This window comes from Dromiciops gliroides, chromosome 6, assembly GCF_019393635.1.
Source record: "Dromiciops gliroides isolate mDroGli1 chromosome 6, mDroGli1.pri, whole genome shotgun sequence".
NCBI lineage: Eukaryota > Metazoa > Chordata > Mammalia > Microbiotheria > Microbiotheriidae > Dromiciops > Dromiciops gliroides.
The window spans coordinates 85605380-85626369 of NC_057866.1; the positions used below are offsets into that span (position 1 = coordinate 85605380).

General features: G+C 38.1%; 1 protein-coding gene across 2 annotated transcripts in view; it reads left to right on the top strand.

Moving 5' to 3' along the window:
- The first annotated feature begins 11 nt into the window (after positions 1-11).
- ZBTB49 (zinc finger and BTB domain containing 49) overlaps positions 12-20990 on the top strand; it is a 32533-nt gene continuing 11554 nt past the window's right edge. For both annotated transcript variants that reach the window (XM_043969703.1, XM_043969704.1), the window contains exons 1-4: positions 12-146; positions 10355-10525; positions 11768-12882; positions 15339-15385. In XM_043969703.1, coding sequence (XP_043825638.1) covers positions 10374-10525; positions 11768-12882; positions 15339-15385 — 1314 coding nt within the window. In that variant the 5' untranslated portion in view covers positions 12-146; positions 10355-10373. The remainder of the gene's footprint in view (positions 147-10354; positions 10526-11767; positions 12883-15338; positions 15386-20990) is intronic.

Genomic DNA, 20990 nt, shown 5'->3' on the forward strand with positions numbered 1-20990 from the left:
TTACCGGAAGTGCTGTGACAAGGTGCTGTCAAACCGCGGGGCCGAGCGGCCGCCGGCGGAGCCCTGAGTGCTCCGCTGAGCGGCGGGAGCGGAAGGAGCCCGAGGAGGAGGAGAAGGCGGAGTAGGGCACGCGCCCGCTCGGACGGGTAAGGAAGGCCCTCGGGCGCTAGCTGAAGGGACCGGGAAAGACGAGGCCTCGCTCACCGCCTTTCTTGACCCCTGCACCCTCGCCAGGGTCCTCAAAGCTCGCCCAGAGCTTGGGGGAGGCCGGACCGCCGCTGCCGCTGCGGTTCGGGAAGGGTCCTTCACGGCCACCGTAGGAGCTCGCGGTTGGTGTCGCCCCCGGACCAGCCGGACTGCCGTGCTCCCCATGCCTGAAGGGAGAAGGGAGGAAACGGGAACTGGAGTCGGATGGGAGGCGGACAGATAGAGCACCGGAATGGAGGGGTTGACCTAGGCCACCTTCTAAGTTTTACAGATAAGGAAACCAGGTTTCAGAGAGATTAGGTGACTTGACCAAGGTCACAGATTTGAACCCAGTTCTTTCAAATTAGCTCAATGCAAAAAGCCTTAATGGAAGCAAGGAAATGCTGAGTTCTGAATCCTGGGTACCACGTGAACTTTGGGGGCCTCTTTCGTGGCTACTCCACGTGTGTAAAATTAGGGAACAAGCTTTACGAGGTGCTGCACTTAACTGTCAATCAGTAAACAAGCATTTGTTAAGTTTCTTCCATAATGCCAGGCACTGCTAGGCGCTAGGGATTCAAAGACAAAAAAGTGGGAAATGGTCCTGTCTTCAAAGACTTTAAGGGACTAGGGAGAGGGGACAACAATGCACATATGTAGGAATATATGATACAGACAAGAGGTGATTTGGGGGAAAAGCTTCACGTAGAAGGTGGCCCTTGGTCTGAGCACAGAAAGAAACTAAAGATTCCGGCATGCTTGCCTTTTAAATAAGGATTTTTTTCTATTAATAAAAGTATTTTATTTCTCACTATCGACTTCCCATTGAGGGAAAAAAGAAAAACTTTTGTAACAAATATGCAGAAACTAGGGACGCAGAGAGACTGGGGTGGGGGACCTTCCAGACATGGAAATGTACAAAAAAGCTCCAAGATAGATGACTGGAATATACCCAGTCTCAGGAACAAGAAGAAATTCATTTTGGCTGGACCACAATATCTTCGGAAGGGGAAGTAAGACTGAGAAGATAGGCCAGGACTAGTTGGTTACAGCTTTTAAATGCCAAAGGAGTTAGATAGTCCCATCCTGGCCACAACTGGGAGCCAAAGGAATTTGAAATACTGGGGTAGACGAAAGAACACTTGACTGACTAGAAGTCTGGAAACAGAGGTCTTGTCCCTGCTGTGTCACTAACTGTGTGACTTTAGATATGTCTCACTTGATTTCTTTGCTCTTCAGATTCCTCTTGAGGGAGTTGGTCTAGATTATCTTTAAGATAGCTCTTCTTGTTCCAACGTTCTATGACAGTCACTTAGCTAGTGGATGGAAGAGCATGAATTCTTGATTCCTCTGCCACTAAGTTTTTCGTTATAAATAAAGTCTATAGAAGTAAAAAAAATATATATATGAAATGCTTTGTAATTTTGTATAATGATGGCATCAGGGGCCAATCAAAAGAATTTCTTTTGTTTTTACTCTATCTGGTAACTGAGTTTGTGCAGTGAGAAGTGTTTGATTTATTATAAATTGGTAGTTTCTATACACAGGTGATTTTTTTTTCCCTTAAAGGTTCTTTTTTCCAGATTGAGAGTTAATGGATGATTTTTCAGGATCAGAGACAAAAAAGGTTTTTCTTTTTGAATATACAAGAGAATATCAATAATAGTAAATCCTGCATTACCAAGTTCATGTTTGAGAAAGGATAACATGATTACATTTTCTTCATAGAGGCAGATAGGTGGAACCAGAGATAGAGTGTTGAGCCAGAATTCAGGAAGACCTCATCTAGTTACTAGCAGTGTGACCCTGGGCAAATCATTTAACCTGTTTACCTCAGTTTCCTGAACTGTAAAATGAGGATAATAATAGCAACTAACTTTCATGTTTGTTGTGAGGATAAAAGCCTTGAACACATAATAAGTGCAGAATAAAAATTTGTTTCTTTCTCCTCTTTGAAAAGAGAAATGTTATAATATTTGCCAAAAGTAGGCGACATTTTTTGCTCCAGAGAGGATTTGTTTTCCTTGTATTTTGTAGTGACTTAGAATTCCTATGTTTGGGGGAGGAAGAGTTCAAATTTCAAGGAAATAAACTGAAGTAAACAAACAATCCAAATCAAGTAGTTGTTATCAATGCTAGTTTCTCCAGGTTATGAAGATCAAAATGTTCAAATAATGTTAGTATTTTAAATAGATATAAACTGTGATGATACCTTGTTTTCCACTTAGACTTTTCATCTAAAAAATTATAATGACTATAGAAACGATTAGGTAGGATAACACATTGACAATTTACTGAGATGGAATAGTAAAAGCAGCAGCAAGTAGTAGAATGTGCTTACAATAAGCATAAAGGTAGTTTATATTCATTTTGCAATTTAGGTAAGGAAGGAGAAGGGAATAAGCATTTCTATAGTGCCTACTACGTGGCAGGCATTATACTAAACACTCTTTGCAAATATTATCTCATTTGATCCTCACAACAATCCTGGGAGGTAGGTGCTGTTATTCTCATTTTGCAATTGAGAAAACTAAGGCAAACAGGGTAAGTGTTTTGATAAGCTCAGGGTCACACAGCTAGTAAGTAGCTTAGGCTGGATTTAAACTCAGATAGTCCAGACTCTGTGTCAAGCACTGCCTAGGAGAAAAGTATTATGCAAGTAATTGTCTTCAGTTGTGAATTACACTAGTAGCAGGAATTTTGAATATTTTGCAGATTGGCTCCATTATTAGACAATCATTAATGCCTACCATATACATAATTCTTTGGTAGTATATTATAGACTGACTGATGATGCTCCTCAGATTTTGGAGTTGTGTAAAGGAAGATACATCTATCTTATGCTCACTACTAAGAGGGCAAATCAAGTTGTTTGATAGACAAAGGGGATGATGTTGTGACAAGTACATTATCAGCTATACTATTAATCCCAGTTCCCAGGATTCTCAGGATGAGATGTTCTCAAAGAGGACCAAAATGACATCACTTTGTTAGAGTCAAGTTGCAGTGTGTTCAACTATGGCTGATCAAACCAATACAAACTTGGAATGCTCTACCACAGATAGTCCACATGAACATTTGGTTGGATTCTCTAAATTTATACATCTCATGTTTCTCTTGAGCTACTTCAATTCTGCTTTGCTCATAAAGCATAGCACCTTCTCTGATGAGGGCACGTCATGCTGGTTGGTCCTGTGCCAGTGTCTCCCATGTCATGCATCAGTTCCAGAATTCTTAAGAGAGACTTTGAGAATGTCCTTATATCGGTTTTTCTGACCACCATGTGGGCGCTTGCCTTTGGAGTTCTCTATGAAATAGTCTTGCACATTTGGCATTTGAACAACGTGGCCAGCCCATCAGAGTTGGCCCTCTGCAGTAGAGTTTGAATGCTTGGCAGTTTAGCTCAAGAGAGAGGAGCTCAGGGTCTGGTATCTTATACTTAGGTGATCTTCAGAATCTTCCTAAAACAATTCAGATGGAAGTGATTTTGTTTCCTGGCATGGCAGTGGTATACAGTCCAGGTTTCACAGGCATACAACAATGAGGTCATCACAACAGCTCTGTAGACCTTCAGTTTGGTAGTCAGTCTAATACTTCTCTCCCACACTTTCCTTTGGAGCCTCCCAGACATGGAGCTAGCTCTGGCAATGCACGCATGAACCTCATTATCAATGTGTACATCCCTGGGAAGTATACTGCCAAGGTAAATAAATTTATCTACAGTATTCAAAACTTTTCCATTTGCTGTAACTGATGGTTCCACATATGGATGGTGTGCTGATGGAGCACCTATGTTTTCTTGGTGTTGATTGTTGGGCCAAATGATCATAAGCAACAGGGAATTGGTCCCTACTTTGTTGCCTCTCAGCTTCAGAGGCTGCATGCAGTGCACAGTCATCTACAAACAAAAAATCATGCCCAAAAACTCCCTCCTTTTCAAGTTGAAGAATTTACCATAAGTGCAGTGGTAGACCTTGATGACGTGTTTGTCCTTGTTGAAGGTGTTGGACAACCTGGCTGAAGAAGCATGGGAGCAAGCAGATAGCCTTGGTTTCTCTCCATTGGTGACTGGGAAAGTGTGAGAGCTTTGTCCATCATCCAGAACCCAAGGCAAGCATGCTGTCATGAAATCGACATACAATACTGATGAACTTCTCCAGGCAACCAAATTTTGACATAATTTTCCATAAACCCTCACCAGTGACAGTATCAAAGGCCTTGGTCAGGTCTACAAATATTGTGTACAGACCTCTGTTCTGCTCCTGGCAACAAGATGCAACAGTACTGTGTCCAAAAAAAAAAAAGGCTATTTAAAAGCAAGTCCCATAGGTCTCTGTGGCCTGTGTGCTATATCACTGCTAGTAACATACAAATACAAAAGATGTTCTAGTAATTCACAATGGAAAGAATCATATACATAACATAAAACATGGGGAAAGTAATTACAAAGCAGCATATGAGTAACTGAAAGATAATACTTACTATAAGGTATGAACTGTACATATAACTGCTGAATGAAGGCATGATTTAGCCAATAAGCATTTGTGTGCTTACTTTGAATAGCATTCAGCCCTATTGAAATTCATTGAGGCAACATGAATCTCTTTCATATTTGTAAAAGCATTTTCACTAGCAACTACAAGGCTTGTCAAGTAGTCAGAAACTGTATGCCTCCATATCATGAATACCGAAGAGTCAGAAGGTACTGGATAGGTTGAAAATAAACATCACTACCAAAAGGTGGAAATTTACTATATCTTAGGAAATTTTTAGTTCCTGATGGAATAATTTCAGAATCAGCTTCCTGTATGTTGTCAGATAGGTTAGAATAAAGGTTAAAATCAACATAAAACTGGAAATGCTATAAAAATTAAAATAGTTTTCATCTAACTGATGCAATTGAGCTTTTGGTGCTAAAAAGTGGGAACTGGTGCGGGGGAGATGCAAAGATACTGACCTTTATTATCATGATTTCCTATAAAAGCTTAGCTAATTGAAAGCTGTGGCCACAGAGTCAAAAGAACCTCAGAAATTATCTTAGCCTGCAATTCATCTTCTTCTTAAAGAGACATTGCAGCAAAGAACAATACAACTTTACAAACTCTTTTAAAACACTACAGAGGAGGATAGCAAAAAATTAATAGTACTTATAAGCCAGTTTGAGCTCTATTCTGCTTTACATGGAAAACTTAAATTGGACTTCCCTTTATAACTTGTCTTTCCCCATTAGAAAATGAGCATTTAAATTCAGGTACTGACTTGCTTCCTTGTATTTGTATCCGTGATGCTTAGCACTGGTGCTTGGCACATAGTAAGCTTCATTATTCATTCATTCATTCATTCAAAAACTATTTTAAAGTTTGGTGTGAGATCCAGCTAAGCCACATCATCCCCAGAAGGTATGTAAATGAGGCTGGCAAGAGGACAAGTAAAATAGAACAGATTTTCAAAGTTTTTATAATGACTTTCTTTCATCATAAATAGTAGTGAAATCACCACATTTAGATAACTCAGTTTCTGATATGCTAGACAAGGAAGCCCTGTATTTTCTCCATTTAATACATCATTCTCATTAGTTGTTACTTTAGTTCAACAGATGTTTATCCACCTTACTGTGAGCAAAGGTCTACTAGATGCTAGGTATACAAAGACAAAAATGAAACGATTTCTGTCCTCATGGGAGATTGCATTCTACCTTGAGGATGCAATTATTTACACAATCTAATTGGTGTGAATGAGAAGTAGAAAAGCCTCTTAAGAATGTCAGAAATGACCAGACCAGTTTTGAAAGCAGTGCTACCTCCAAAAGGATTCCTTTCCCAGACCCTTCTTCCAATTGTTAATGCTTCCAGTTTGGTTTGCATTCATTCATAAATAAGTAAATATGGAGGGAGAGAGAGATCTATGTAAATATATAGATATACATATACATTGTATTTACTTATTTGGTTAAGTAAACTGCCACTCCTGGTGGAAGGTAAACTTGAGAGCAGGAACTTTTTTTTCATTTTGTTAACAGGTCTAGTATAGTATCTGGAAGGTAGTAAGTACTTAATAAGTGCTGAATTGAACTGAATCATTTTATAAAATATTCCAGAGAGGAGAAAATACTTTTTAAAAGAATATTTAAAAATCAGGTGATATTAGTATGCAACAAAGTTATCAATATAGGTACGTTAATGCATTGTTGGTGGAGCTGTGAATGAGTGTAACCATTTTGAACAACAGTTTGAAATTATACAACTAAAGTGGGTAAAATGATGTCACCTTTTGACCCCGAGATTTTGTTGCTAGGCATATACCCCTAGGGTGGCATTGAAGAATAACTGGAAGAACAACCCTGTACAGACCAAAATATTAATAGCAGCACTTTTTATCGTAGTCAAGAACTGGAAACAAAGTAAATACACATCAGCTGGGGGATCCCTGAGCAAATCATGATACATGAACATAATGAAGTATTCTTGTACTATAAGAATCTATGAATATAACAAATAGAGAAATAGGGAAAGACTTACATGAACTGATGCAGAGTAAACAGAGCCAACGAAACAAATACATACAATAGCTACAACAATATAAATTGAAATAATAATCCCCACAATAGAATTGAAAATGAATGTTGCAAAATTGCCAAGAACAAACAGCCTCAAAGAAGATACCTCCCCCCATTCCTTTTCAGAAGTAGGGAATCTACAGGTTCTCTCCTATATGGATTACTTTCTGGCCTCAGACACTTAACTAGCTGTGTGACCCTGAGCAAATCACTTAACCCTATTTGCCTTAGTTTCCTTATCTGTAAAATGACCTGGAGGAGGAAATGGCAAGCACCTCCAGTATATCTACCAAGAAAACCCCCAAATGACTGAGCAACAAAAATGAAGGCCTGTATTAGTAGCAGTGGGGAAAGTAAAGGGAAAGCACATTTGTGGAGCATGTTAGGAAGGTGAAATTGATTAGCCTTGGTACTTGGATATGAGAGGTCCTGGAAAAGAAAGAATTCTATAAAAAGAACACCAGCATTTTAAAAATGGGAGACTAGGTTAATGGTAGTGCTACTGCTAGAAATACCAAGCACTTGAGGATGAAGTTTGAGGGGAAGATGAACTTGGTGGAACAGTGGATAGAACACTGGGCCTGGAGTCAGGAAGAACTGAGTTTAAACCCAGTCTCAGCCATTTTCTAGCTGTGTGTCCCCGGGCAAGTCACTGTTAACCTCTGTTTACCTCAGTTTCCTCAACTGTAAAATGGAGATAATAATAGCACCTACCTCATAGTAGGCACTATATAAATGCTTATTCCCCTTTCTCCTGGTTAGTGGTTCTACTGACAAAAATACCAGTCAGGAGGAGGATTAGAGGGTGGATCAAAATAAACTTGAGTTTGGACATCTTTATTTTGGTGCAAAAAATGAAACATCCAGGTAGAAATGTTCTCTAGGCAGTTCAAAATACATATCTGAGCTCAGGAGAAAGTCAGGGTTAAAGATGTATATGGAGGTGGTAGTTGAATCCTTGAGAGTGAATGAAATTAAGGGGCAGCTAGGTGGAGCAGTGGATAAAGCACCGGCCCTGGATTCAGGAGGACCTGAGTTCAAATCTAGCCTCAGACACCTGACACTAGCTATGTGACCCTGGGCAAATCACTTAACCCTCATTGCCCTACTCCAAAAAAAAAAAAAAAACAAAACAAAAAGCTAGTGAGAGCGAATGAAATTGTTGAGAAAGGAATGCCAAGATCAGACCCTTGGGAAACACTTATCTTAGGGGAGATGGAAAAAGGATTAGTGAAGAGGAGAATCTGAAGCTTGGGAGGAAAGACTATCCTGTAAGAAGTGATCAATAATGCCACATGCTTCTGAGAGAAAAAGGATGAAAACGAGCTACCAGATTTGACCTAAAGTCATTGGTGACCTTTGAAAGTTAGAGTGCTGAGATTAGAATCCAGATTACAAGGGTTTAAGATACGAGTGAGTGGAAATGGAGCCATTAGAGGTGGAAAACTTTTCAGAAGTTTAGTAGTGAAGGGAAGCTGGGATGATAGTTGAATGATGAAAGGATCAAAAGAAGCATTTTTGGAATTGGGGAGAACAGCATATTTTGGAAATAGATGGCAAGAAGCCAGTAGAGATGCTCTTTACATCTTCCATTTACTCCCATGGAAATTTCTATTCTGTTTTTTAACTTAAAACAGACACTTTATCCCGCTTCCCAAATCTGTATCTCTTGTGCTGTCTCACGTAAGATCCAGTCAACTTTAGGACATTTCCACTTGGATAACAATACAACTTACTTGTAAATATTTTACAGATATTTAAGTTTAGCTGTGTGACCTTGGACAAGTCACTTAACTCATTGTCGCGCCCCCCCCCCCATAGATATTTAGATTGTTGTATTCAAGATGCTGTGTTAGGTTCTGGATAAAACAAAGATAAATGCAAAGCAACCCCCAGTACTGAGGAGGGGAACAGTAAACATACAAATAAGTCTATTCCAAGGAAAATTGAGGAGGGAGAAAGCATTAACAACTAGGGGAATGGGAAGACAATGTAGAGAAACCCACAGTTAAGCCTTGAAGGAAGACAAGGATTCTGAGAGGCTGAGGTAAAGGAGGAGTGCATTTCAGGCATCAGAAACAGCTTGTAAGAGTAGAAGAACTAAGTAATAGCTATTAATACAGTTTGGACTGGAATGCAGCGTTCATGAAGAAGATTAAATAGCCTAAAATAACCTGAAAGTAGGCAGGAGAGTATTGTGGAAGACTTTACATTTAAGGTATGCTATATAAAGGATTTTCATTTTATTTTATAGGCACCGAAGAACAACTAAATTTTTTTGAACAGAGTTACAACATGGTCAGACTTGTGCCTTTAGAAGTTTATTTTGGTAACTGGAGGACAGGTTGAAGAAGAGAGACACCAGAAGCAGGGATACCACTTAGAAAGTTATTGCCAGTAATACAGATGAAAGGTTAGAAGGGCTTGAAGTAGGGTGGTGGCTTGGATGTAATCAGGTAAGTCATTCTGAGCTATTCAGAGACCTCTGAGCTGTGCTTCAGGAAATATATGGCAATGTGTACAGTTAGAAAGGAATCAAGAGAACTACTGCAGAGATGAAGACCAGTTAGATGGTTATTCTAGTAATCACAGCATGAAGTGATGAGAACTTAAACTAACTTGGGTAGAGGCAGTAGGAGTGGAAAAGAGAGAGCAGATGTCATGGGCATTTCTGAGACATCAACAGGGCTTAGTGACCGGTTGGTTATATCTAGGGCGATCTGGATTTGTGGATAATGGGTAATTTCAGGCTCTACAGGTTGATCCCATCCTATGTTTGCTCTGTCTCTTATTTCACTATATAGATCCTCCATTCCAGCCAAACTGGGTTAACTCTCAAAAGTGGCAGTGGAGTAGAAAGAACATCAGATTTGAGTCAGAAGACTGAGTCTGAGTCTTAAATTTAATACATACTAGTCATGGAACTTCTGGGAAGTCATTCAGAGGGAGTTACTCTTTCTAATTCTGCCTTTCTGCTGATATCTTTTGTTTCTGCATCCCCTTAATTTTTCATCATAGCTTTCCGCCACCTCCTAAAGCCATCCCTATAATAAAGAATAAATATGTGAGAAAAACCCAATTCAGTGCAATACTGTAATTTTTTTTATTTGAGTATACCAACCTAAAATGCTCTCTCACCTCTGAACTCTTAAAGTAACTATTGTCTCTTCAGCTCACTTGATGGTGACATACTGCTTTGTGTGATATGTTTCTGTTGTTCTTATTAGTGTTTAAATGTTCACTTGCTATTTAACTCAATATCTTGTCTTCCTAATGAGATTATAAATCCCTTGTGAGTAGGGACAATGATTGATACATGGGTACTCAGTTTTTGTTTTTGTTTTTTGGCAGGGCAGTGGGGGTTAAGTGACTTGCCCAGGGTCACACAGCTAGTAAGTGTCAAGTGTCTGAGGCCGGATTTAAACTCAGGTACTCCTGAATCCAGGGCCGGTGCTTTATCCACTGTGCCACCTAGCCGCCCCCTATGAAGAGAGCTTATTCTAATAAAACAAACATCAATTTAAATTCCTTTCAAGAGTTTCTTTGAGCGTTTAAGTGAATTTTTATTAATTCTGTAAATTAATCATATTCTTACTCTAATTTTTATTTTAGGTGTCTTGAATGATTTAGCATGGACCCTGTTGCTAGTCATAGCTGCCACCTCCTTCAGCAGCTCCATGAGCAGCGTATTCAAGGCCTTCTCTGTGACTGTATGCTGGTGGTTAAAGGAGTCTGCTTTAAGGCACATAAAAATGTTTTGGCTTCTTTCAGTCAGTATTTTAGGTATGTGTTTTGGGCTTGATTCATGCACAATCATATACAAGAACCAATTTTAAAACCAAAATACTTTCACTTAGGTCTAAGTTTTCACTTTTTATCTTTTATCTTTTTTTCATCTTTTTATCTACGTAAATTCCATTTAAGCTTGTTCTTTTTAAACTATACAAATCTTGTCTATGAAACAATGTTGTGAGCTTCCTACCTAAAAGGTTTTTCAACAAGTTAGATGATATAATAAAAGTAGTATTCAGTTATTAATAAAAATTATTGTAGAATACTTTATAAATTTTTATATTCTAATGAATAATTCCACTGATCTAGAAGCAATTCATACTCTTTGGAAATGAAAAGATTAAGGAATTGAACACTGGTCATGGGTGCTTTTGTGATAAAATATCACTTTCATAAGAGATCAGGGAAATTTCGTTGATGTCCTTTAAAAACATAATTAAAACATTTTCATTTATTTCTCACATATGCTAAAGAAAGCATACTTTTTAAGGCATTCCAGTAGGATGTTCTAAATAGAAATATAAGTATATATGTGAAATAATTGATGATAATTTGAAAGTCTATATGATAACTAAATATGAAAAATGGTATATAATTTTTGATGTGTACTGTCATTGAAATTTATACTATATGAGACAGATAGATGATAGGATACTAGGCAGATTTTGTTTTCCTTAGAAATTATCTTCGAACCTTTCTGTATTTATTGAGATGTCATCTATATATTTTTTTGTCCAAAACTATGTTATCATCTGCCTAGGGAGCTCCCCTAATGAGGCAAATTTCTTCTAGCAGTGAAGATTAGCAACTTTTCTGTAAACCGTAGTTTACAGAAATGACTGGGGCACTAAGAGGTTAAGTGATTAAAGTCACCTAGCCTGGATGTGCAGGGGCATGACTCAAAGCCAAGTTTTCCTGACTCCAAGACTGGCTTTAACCATTATTCCATGCTTTTTGTCAGTGATTCACATTGTAGTTTGAATTTTAAAACACGTTGCCAATTTAAAGTGTGGACTTCATAGTGATATCTTTTCCATCCTTTTTGATGATTGTGTTAATTTGCCCAAATTGTTAGAAAGATGGGATTTTAAAAAACTCAAACAAGTTTTTAATCCTGATAATTGTGGAATGATAATTATTAACATGGGTTTATTTGGATATTATTTGTAAGCAAAGATTGTTAGTGTAGATGTGTTCTTTGACACTGTAAACAGATATACTTTCTTTCATCAGGACTTTATTTCAGAATTCTTCAGGCCAGAAGAATGATGTTTTTCATTTGGATATAAAAAATGTAGGAGGCATAGGGCAGATATTGGACTTCATGTACACTTCTCGCCTGGATCTTAACCAAGATAATATACAAACTATGTTGGACATAGCACAGTGTTTACAAATACAGAACGTACTGAACCTGTGTCACACATTTTTAAAATCTACTGCCATAGAGCAGTTGCCCAGCTTGCCTTGTAATAGTACATTCTCCCTACACAGTGCTCTTGCTACTGATGCTAATGGTGTTATGAGTGAAAACTACCCTCCTCACCTGCTGCAAGAGTGTTCAACAGGTACACAGACTCAAAAGGTTTTGGATGGCCAGCCTTCCCATGGACACCAACCAATTCATCTTCCTAATTCTTCAGGTGAAGGACAAAAACAAGCAACATCTGATACTATAGATGGCAACTGTACAGAACTTCCATTTAAACAATCAAATTACTATTACAAACTTAGAAACTTTTACAGTAAACAGTTCTATAAACAAACTTCTTGTTCCAGTCACGAACGAGTAATTGAACAGCCCTTGACTTTCAATGCATCTACAGATTTTAACTCGGTAGAAAACCCTGACTGTGCTGTCAGTCCCTCTGAGTGTATCTTGGAGTCTTCTGAACAACTCCCTTCTAACTTCCTTGCCCAGCCTTTGAATGAAGCTGCCCCAGATCCAGAGTTTGACAGCACATCATTGCAGCCTGCCGAACAGAGGAGACTGAAGAAAGCTGTCCACCTCAAGAAACTGAGCTTTTTAAAATCACAGAAGTCTGCAGAAGACTCATCTGAAGCTAAAACAGATCATAGTCTACCAAAAGGACTAGCAGAGTCACCCTTAGTTAGTGAAAATACTGTAGAGAAAACCCGTAGTCAGGGAACTGAAGAAAAAGAAAGTGAAGAAATCATTAGTTCAGAGAATTTTGATTTTGCTGCTGATGTTGAAAGGACTGAGGGCACCGTCATCCTGAAAGACCAACCACAAACTCTTCAGTTGCAAAGACAATACACTTGTGAACTATGTGGAAAGCCTTTCAAACATCCAAGCACTTTGGAGCTTCACAAACGGTCTCATACAGGTACAGTGCCTTTAGTGCAAAATGGTCAATGCTTTTTTAGATAATGTTGTATGCTCACATTTTTGTAAGAGGCTTTTCTGTTGTTTGTTGATGAGGCTGATGGTTGCAAAAGATAATTTACATCTTTCAGGGAAGCATTTTAGCTTGTTCTCTTTTCCGTTTTTGACTTTTAGCTTACAGGTGCACTTCCTAAATCTTAGAATTCTACAAATGGTTTTCTGTACCCAGAACAGAAAAGATGGCATCTTTTTATCTTATTTGATTTCTGTTCCATATTAATGTTTAAACCTTTGAGTTTTAGAAAGAAAATATAACATTTATTTTTATGTCATTAAGTGTTTATATATTCTGATAGACTAGATACTATTTAGTAGAATATTTATCAGCTATAGCTTGCACTAGTTTTTTAATTGTATAATGTAAAATTAATTCATGAAAAAAGTAAGATCTTTTTCTTCATGAACAAATCTGATTAAATCATTTGATATATCTGCCCATTTTAAAATTTTAATTTTAAAATGAGAATTATTATAAACTAATATACACAGATTGAAACTGACCAACTGACATTTCCCTTTTCTATTTTTCATGATGGTCTGATCTTTTAAAAAATAAATTATTATGGAATAGTTGTATAAATTGTACCTTGACTTCCTATAACTAAAGTTGATTACTTTAGAACAAACATTTCACAAAGATATGGCAGTCATATTATGGGCTCCTGAGGTGTTACGTGTTTTAGGATGTTTTCATGATGATGATTAAGGAAATTATATGATTATGGTCGATACAAGAAATATCACTTGATATGATATTTCTTTCTCTTATCTCTAGAATTCTCAGGTCTTGATTTAGCTCTTGTTTGCTAGGTTGAAATTATTTTATCCTAAAGATAAAGAAAAGGAAAGTTGTCTTTGACCTTGGGTTCTGTCCTAAAAACTTTTACTTTTGTACCTCTAAATTATAAACAGTGTTTCAGAAGCCTAATTGTCTGTCTCTCTTACATCAGCTTACACACATGCATTTGACATTGAGAATCTTATCTGTATAGTTTCAGAGGCAGAAAAAAAATATTTTGTTCTTTGAAGGCACATCTCTTGAATGACAATAACAGTGTAATCAAAATTAATGCAAAGAGTCTTGTCAAAAAAGAAATAAATCTCTTGAAATATGTGGCACTCTGTTAAGAATGGTCATTGACCTCAATCATTTGGGAGCCTGGGCCACATGTGACCTCAATTTTCTTACTGTATTTCTGGTAATAGAATTTTAATTTATCCTTGAACCTATTGTCACATTATCCCACGCATGTCTGTAGAATTAAATTTATAATGAAAATGAATAGAAAATAGCCAAGGATTTTCTATCATCCACAAAGCCAACCCATATTTTCAGGAAGTGCTACAAATAAAAACATATTATTCTGTCATAAACCTAGGTCAATAAACTCTAGTTTTACTACACCAATAAACTGTAATTTTGCCAGAGTAGAGAGCAAAAAATATTAATTCCGAAGATGAGGGCACATTGTAGGAAATGTACCATCTCTTCTCTAGCAATATTTTTTAATAAGCTAGAACTTAATAGGAGGAGAATGGGAGAAATTGGATGTTTTTTCCCCCATCTGTTTTTTTCCACACCTATCTAGACTGCTAAAGTTAGTACTTTGCTCCAGCAAGAGACCACAGCTAATAATGCAAACTTAGACTGAGGCCAAGGAAAACCATTTTTTTCCCCCCTTACCCTTACTAATGGGTCCATTCTCCCTGCACTCTCCCATCCATGTGCATGGAAGATGGCAGAGGTTCAACAGCAGTGGATTTGGGGTGCAATTCCTCCTTTGTTCAGTAGGGTCCCACAGGCAAAGTACTAATCTGAGCTTGCTTCCTTATCTGTGAAATAAGGAGAATATTTGTGGGATCCTCCAGGTTGTGGCAAAGTCCAAACTGTATTTGCAGATCTTTAGATCTCTATCTAAAGCACCTGGTGAGCCTTCAAGCCCCAGAGAAGTGTCATTTGTTTCATAAGAAACACATGGTAGAAGTGGAAGTTCTAATGCAAGAAGAGTAGAAGTCCTCATGCATGAAGAGGCTGGTGATAGAGCCTGGTGGTAGGAACGCCTTGGCTTTTGGGCCGAGAATGGGAGTGCAGAACAGCTTTTTGTGCCTTTTGTGGATGGGGTTTTCATTTGAATGCATGAGTTGTTTGGCTACAATAATTAGACATATTTTGAACTAGATATATTTATTTTAGAGGGAAACAACCACTTATAAAATTTTTTATTATTTTATTCCCATCAGAGATAGGTATTAAGAATATGTGTAAATGATCCAAGAACATAGTGTTACTTTTGTGTTAAGGCCCTTGTTAATAATAGTACAAGAGCTATTTCTTCAAAGATGTCACTAATTACATCATCACTACTAACAGTTTTACATGTTCTGTTTTTGTTTTAGGTGAGAAACCTTTTGAATGTAACATTTGTGGGAAACACTTCTCCCAGGTGGGAAAAATTTTATTTACAGCTAATTACTGGAAACCTGAGTGAATTGTTTATTTTTAGTACAAGTAACACAGTTATCTTTGTTGGATTTATGAGATGAGGCTTTACATTTTTCTTGTATAATCATGCTTAAAGGATTTCTAGTTAAACCAGGATAAAAATAATTATAAAGGAAAAATTTCCATTTCCCTTATAAGGGATAAGAGAGATTTTTTTTTCCCTCAAGTGAATGAACTTTTATAATACTAAGATGGGATAATCCGTCTCAGTTCCCCCCTCCCCTTTGCAGAGTTCCCAGGAAAACCAGTAGTGTACATACCCAACAGAAATTTAGGATTGTCTTTGAAAAATAGGCATGTAAGCCATTGCTAGTCCTGTGCTTGAACACCTTTTCAGCTTAGTAGAACCTGCTAGAGTTTGTGCCCTGATGGTGCAGACTTCCAACACCAGAATATCCCCTCTACTACACAGAGGGATCCAAGGCATTTTTGAGGAGGATAGAGATATATTTAGCTTTATTGAGCATCTCGTTGACAAGATCATTGAGCATCAAATGAAATCATATGTGGAAAGCACTATGGCGACCTTAAAATACTGTATAAATGGGAGCTATTGTTAATTATTTTTATTCCTCTTTTTGTGGCTAAAGGATTGAGTCTGAGGTTTCACTGTAACCTCTCATCAGCATAGTACCTAATATAGATTTTTGCATTGTTGACACATCCCAGATGTGGCTAATTAAATTATTACATAATTGGTGAATCCACATTATTCTTGTGAGCTGTGACTTTTAGGTAATAGAATTATTTGTATTAAACATATCTGTGCTTCAGTAGACAAATGGGTGTTGTCCCTGCCGAAGTCACCTTCTTGCAGCAGAACATACTTATGTTTGGGTGTTTTTTTGTTTTGTTTTGTTTTTTTGCGGGGCAATGGGGGTTAAGTGACTTGCCCAGGGTCACACAGCTAGTAAGTAAATGTCAAGTGTCTGAGACCGGATTTGAACTCAGGTACTCCTGAATCCAGGGCTGGTGCTTTATCCACTGTGCCACCTAGCTGCCCTGGAACATACATATACTTATGTCATCAGTGTTCATGTCACTGCTCAAAACATTTTGGAAACTTCTCTTTGGGTATTGCTTATGACTCCTAAAGCATGTTCTTTTCAGAATATTTAGTGGCATATATTTGCCCTTTGAGTGTTTTTTTTTTTAAATACCCACAAGCTATTTGTAGCAAGGTCTGGTGAATTAGGGAGATGATTAAAAATTGCTGGTGGAACATGTGGGGAGTGTGTGCATATATGTCATTAAGACTCCAAATTCCCTGCTCTATTTTTCTATTACCACCTCAATTCCTATATCTTTCTTGGCCTCTAGTCTTATAACTTCCTTTCTTAGCCCTTAATTTCTTTTATCTCTCACATCTAGGTCACTACCAAAGTACTTTTTTTTCTGTATAACATTACTTAGGATCTTCCCTCTCCTCCCTTTGGATTTCATTTCAAAGCTGCAGAACTTATTCATGGCCTAATCACCTTAGGCAGCCATTATGGCAACAGTATTCTCTCCTACGACTCTGAGAGCCAGAATCATTCATTTCCAATGTCATTTCATTAATATCAACTCCCTTGAAAGATTGCCAACTGTGATCGTCTCTTACCTCAAATTATAGCTTCTCCTGACTTCAGTTGATTTCTAGCCAGCAACCTTCTTTTTTTTTTTAAGAATAAATTAACAAATATTTATTAAACACCAACTATGCACTAAGCTCTTTTGTATGCTTGTGGGGGAATCCATAAGATTGTCTGGTCCTGGCCCTAAAGGATCTTAGAGTATCATTGAAGAAATAAGATAGAAGCACCTTGACATCTCCCTGACATTTGACAGTTTAATCACCTCCTTTCTTCTCAGATTTCTTAACACTCCACTATCCTGGCTTCTCTTTTTGTGGCTCCTTTATCAGTTCTTCTTCCTTCTGTCTTATAAACATGGATTGTATAATCACAAATTAAGACCTTGAAGGAACATTGGAGTTTGAATCTAAACTCTTCTACATATAAAGAAACCAAGACCCAGATAGATTACTTGCCTAGATTACAAATATAGGAAGTGACAGAGCCAAGATTTTCACCTGGGTCCTCTGACTTAAATCCAGCTGGGTTTCTGTTTCTGCCTCCAAGGCATTTATCAAGTTTCTGTCCTTTGTTCATTTCTCATCTGCTCTGATTTCCTCAGAAACCTAGTCTATCCTTATAATTTCAACTGGCATTTTCAAATCTTGCCTTCATTCAAGAAATACTTATTGAACCCCTGGCATGTACAAGGGACTCTGTTAGGAGTTGTGGTTCTTTCAGTGGTGACCACATGGTTCTTGCCCTCAAGCTTATGATCTGTTTAGAGATAACAGTATGCAGATCCCGAATACAAAGTTGTGTGATAAGTGTCATACAAATGGTATATAATATTGCTTTCAGTGAAGGTAATCAGAGAAGGATTTGAACTGGGCCCTGAAGGGGATTTCTGAAGGATGGAGAATGAGGAGATGGTATAAAAGTAAATATTCTGGGTGGCTTAAATGGCTTGAGCAAAGGTGGAGAGGCAAGAAAGTACAAGGCCAGTTTGGAGAACAGTGACTATGTTGGTTTAGTTAGAATGTAGGAGAGTAGTGCAGGTATAAAACTGGAAAGGTGGGTTGGTGCCATAGACATTTGAACTGGGCAGTGAAGACTCTTTTCTGAGCATTAGGTTGATGTGACCAAAGCAGAACTTTGGGAAGATAAGTTTGATGACTGATGTGCCTGATGGTGTGAAGAGAGGGAAGACCTTGCCACTGAAATGATGTCAGCATGAAATAACAGGCCTATACTCCATGGGGATGGTGGGAACGGAAAAGGAGCCAATGCCTGAGATGTTATAGATAAAACCCTGATAGCTTTCCCTAGTTCTCATCCCTCATTTTCATCTCTCTGCTGGACGTTTTCATCTGATTGTCTTAATATTACTACCCAGCAAGATCACCCTTGTCATGTTTCCCTCTCCAAGAACCTTCTGCCATTCATCTTTTTCCTGACTTTCCTCTTCTCTTTCTCTCAGTATTGAAACTCAAAACCTCAGTAATCTTTTATTTTTTTCACACTTAATACTTGATAGAGAGGCACTGAGGTTTAGTCAGAAGAGCCCTGGATTTACAATCAGAAGCCTGGGTTCACATCCTTAACTACCTGTGTGACCCTGGGTGAGTCGCTTAACTTCCCTGGGCCTCATTTATCTCATTTGTTCCTCTGTTCCCTTCCAGCTCTAAATTTGTGATCCTAAGTCTTGTTGAATTAAGTACCTTCTTGGTGTGGTAAATTGCATTAGGCACTAGAGGAAATTACAAAGATAAATAAGATACACTCCTTTTCCTCAAAAAAACTATTAGAGGAAGAAAAATGTATGCAGAGAAATGTAGTGCCTTTTACAGTTTGTCAGTGTGGTGGAGTGGAGGAAATGCCCCAGGGGTTAGAGGACAGTCCAACTCTAGCTGTGTGACCATGAGCAAGGCATGGATTTTCTCTGAACCTCAGACAACGCTCTAAGATGCCTGCTAAGTTAGAGGAAGGGTGCAGTATGTCCTAGTGGAAGGACCAAATCACAGATCCTTGACCTAGTGATGCAAGTTTAGGTCCGTGTTATTACCACAATAGCCTACTCACTGGCCACCTTCCCTCCTCTCTCTCTTCAGTTAAATTCAACGGAAAAACTTTTTTTTAGTGCCTGCTGTGGGTAAAGTTGTTTAGTGCCTCTCTGGTAGGTGCTGAGGAAAAGAGACATATAAATATATTCTACTAGGGGAGATAAAGCATGTATACAGATAAACAAATGCAGTTTGATGAAGGAAAGGCCACTAACAGCCAGGAGAATCAGGAAAGGCTTCATAGAGGAAATGACCACTGAGAGGAATCTTTAAGGAAAGTAAAGGTTCTAAGAGGCACAATTAAGTAGGAAACACATTCCAGGTATGGGGACAGTCTCCCTAAAGTGTAATGATCAAGTTATTTCCTCAAAAAAACCCAAAACCCTTTAGTGAGTGCTCTTTACTTAGCAGATAGAATCCCTGTGTCTGCTGGGATTCAGTTTGGCCATTTTGTTCATGCTGATACCATTCCCTGTGCTTTCAGTGCCAATCTCTCTAGTGTCATCTGTTGATATCATAGTTAATTTGGGTTTTGTATTCCCCATAGCACCTACCACAATGTGTGTTATATGGATGGGTGAAGGAATGATTCAACCAACTGAGCCATCTTCCCCACCTTGCCTACAGAAAGCCAGTGCTCTAACCAGGTCAGGCCAGGCCATTTACTTCCTCCAGCACATCAGGCAACTTCTCTTGACCTAACACCCCTGCCTCCTGATCACACCATTTCCCTCTGCCTGAAATGCAGGCATCCTCATGGTTCTTCCCATCAAAATTCTGTTTCTCGGACAGCAGGCAGCATAGGATACTGAAAAGAACACTGGGACTTGGAGTCAGAAGATCTGAGTTTAATTCTTGCCTCTGTCAGTAGCTGTGACATTGAATAAGTTTCTGTAGATTTCTCTTTCCTCATCTATACAATGAGCATAAAAACACCTGTACTATCTAACCATAGAGGGCCATTGTGAGGAAACCCACTATGCAGGGTAACTGGCTATAGAATTGTGAAGTGCCAGTTCAGGTGCATAAACCTACTGAACATCTCCACAGTACCCAGAGACATGTCTCAAGACATTGTTTTCATGAAATGTACTTTCAGCACTTCTCTTCCAAGCCATCCCCTCCCATTCCTTCAGATCCTGTTCATGTTCAACTCTGTGAAGCCCTCTCAGCATCACTTTGCTGGTCTTAATACCTGAAAACATCAGGTATGATGCTAATCTACCTGCCCTTTCTTTTCTTTGTAGGGATACCTATGTATTTCTGAAGACCACTTTTTTTAGTTACATTTATTATCTATATATCCATTTTGTTTAAATTATACAATTAAATTACAGTTAAATTATACAGTCCTTAGAAGTGGGATTGTTAATTTTCTCATAAAGTACTATGTGTGTAATGGATATTTAATAAATATAGTCATCTAATAGTCAATTTCTCAAAACCACAACCAGAATAGTCTTTTATGGTTTAAAGTAAACCTGTATAAACATAATGGAGTTAAAGACTCCCTTGTGATTAGCATGGATACTTGCTTTCATGGAAGTGACTTAGAATGTATTTTGGCAGCATTGGAAGATTTAAAGGTAGAAAAATGGCTTTATTGGTAAGAACCAAATTGTTTTTTCAGAAGTTATTTTAAAATTCTAATTTTGTTTTACTTAAAATTTGGTTGTTTTTAGTTAACTACAGACTGATTATATGATGCAGCTGGCACAATCTTTGGCATCATAGGATTATGGAATTAGAAGGGACCACAGAGGTTATCTAGTACAGCCCATATTTGAAACATGAATTGCTACTATAACATCCATAATAAGTAGTCATTGGGGTAGTCCATTTTATTTTGGGGTAGTGCCTATTATTAGAACATTTTCCCCTACATAGAGAAAAATATGCCCCTCACTCATTGTAACTTCAACTCATT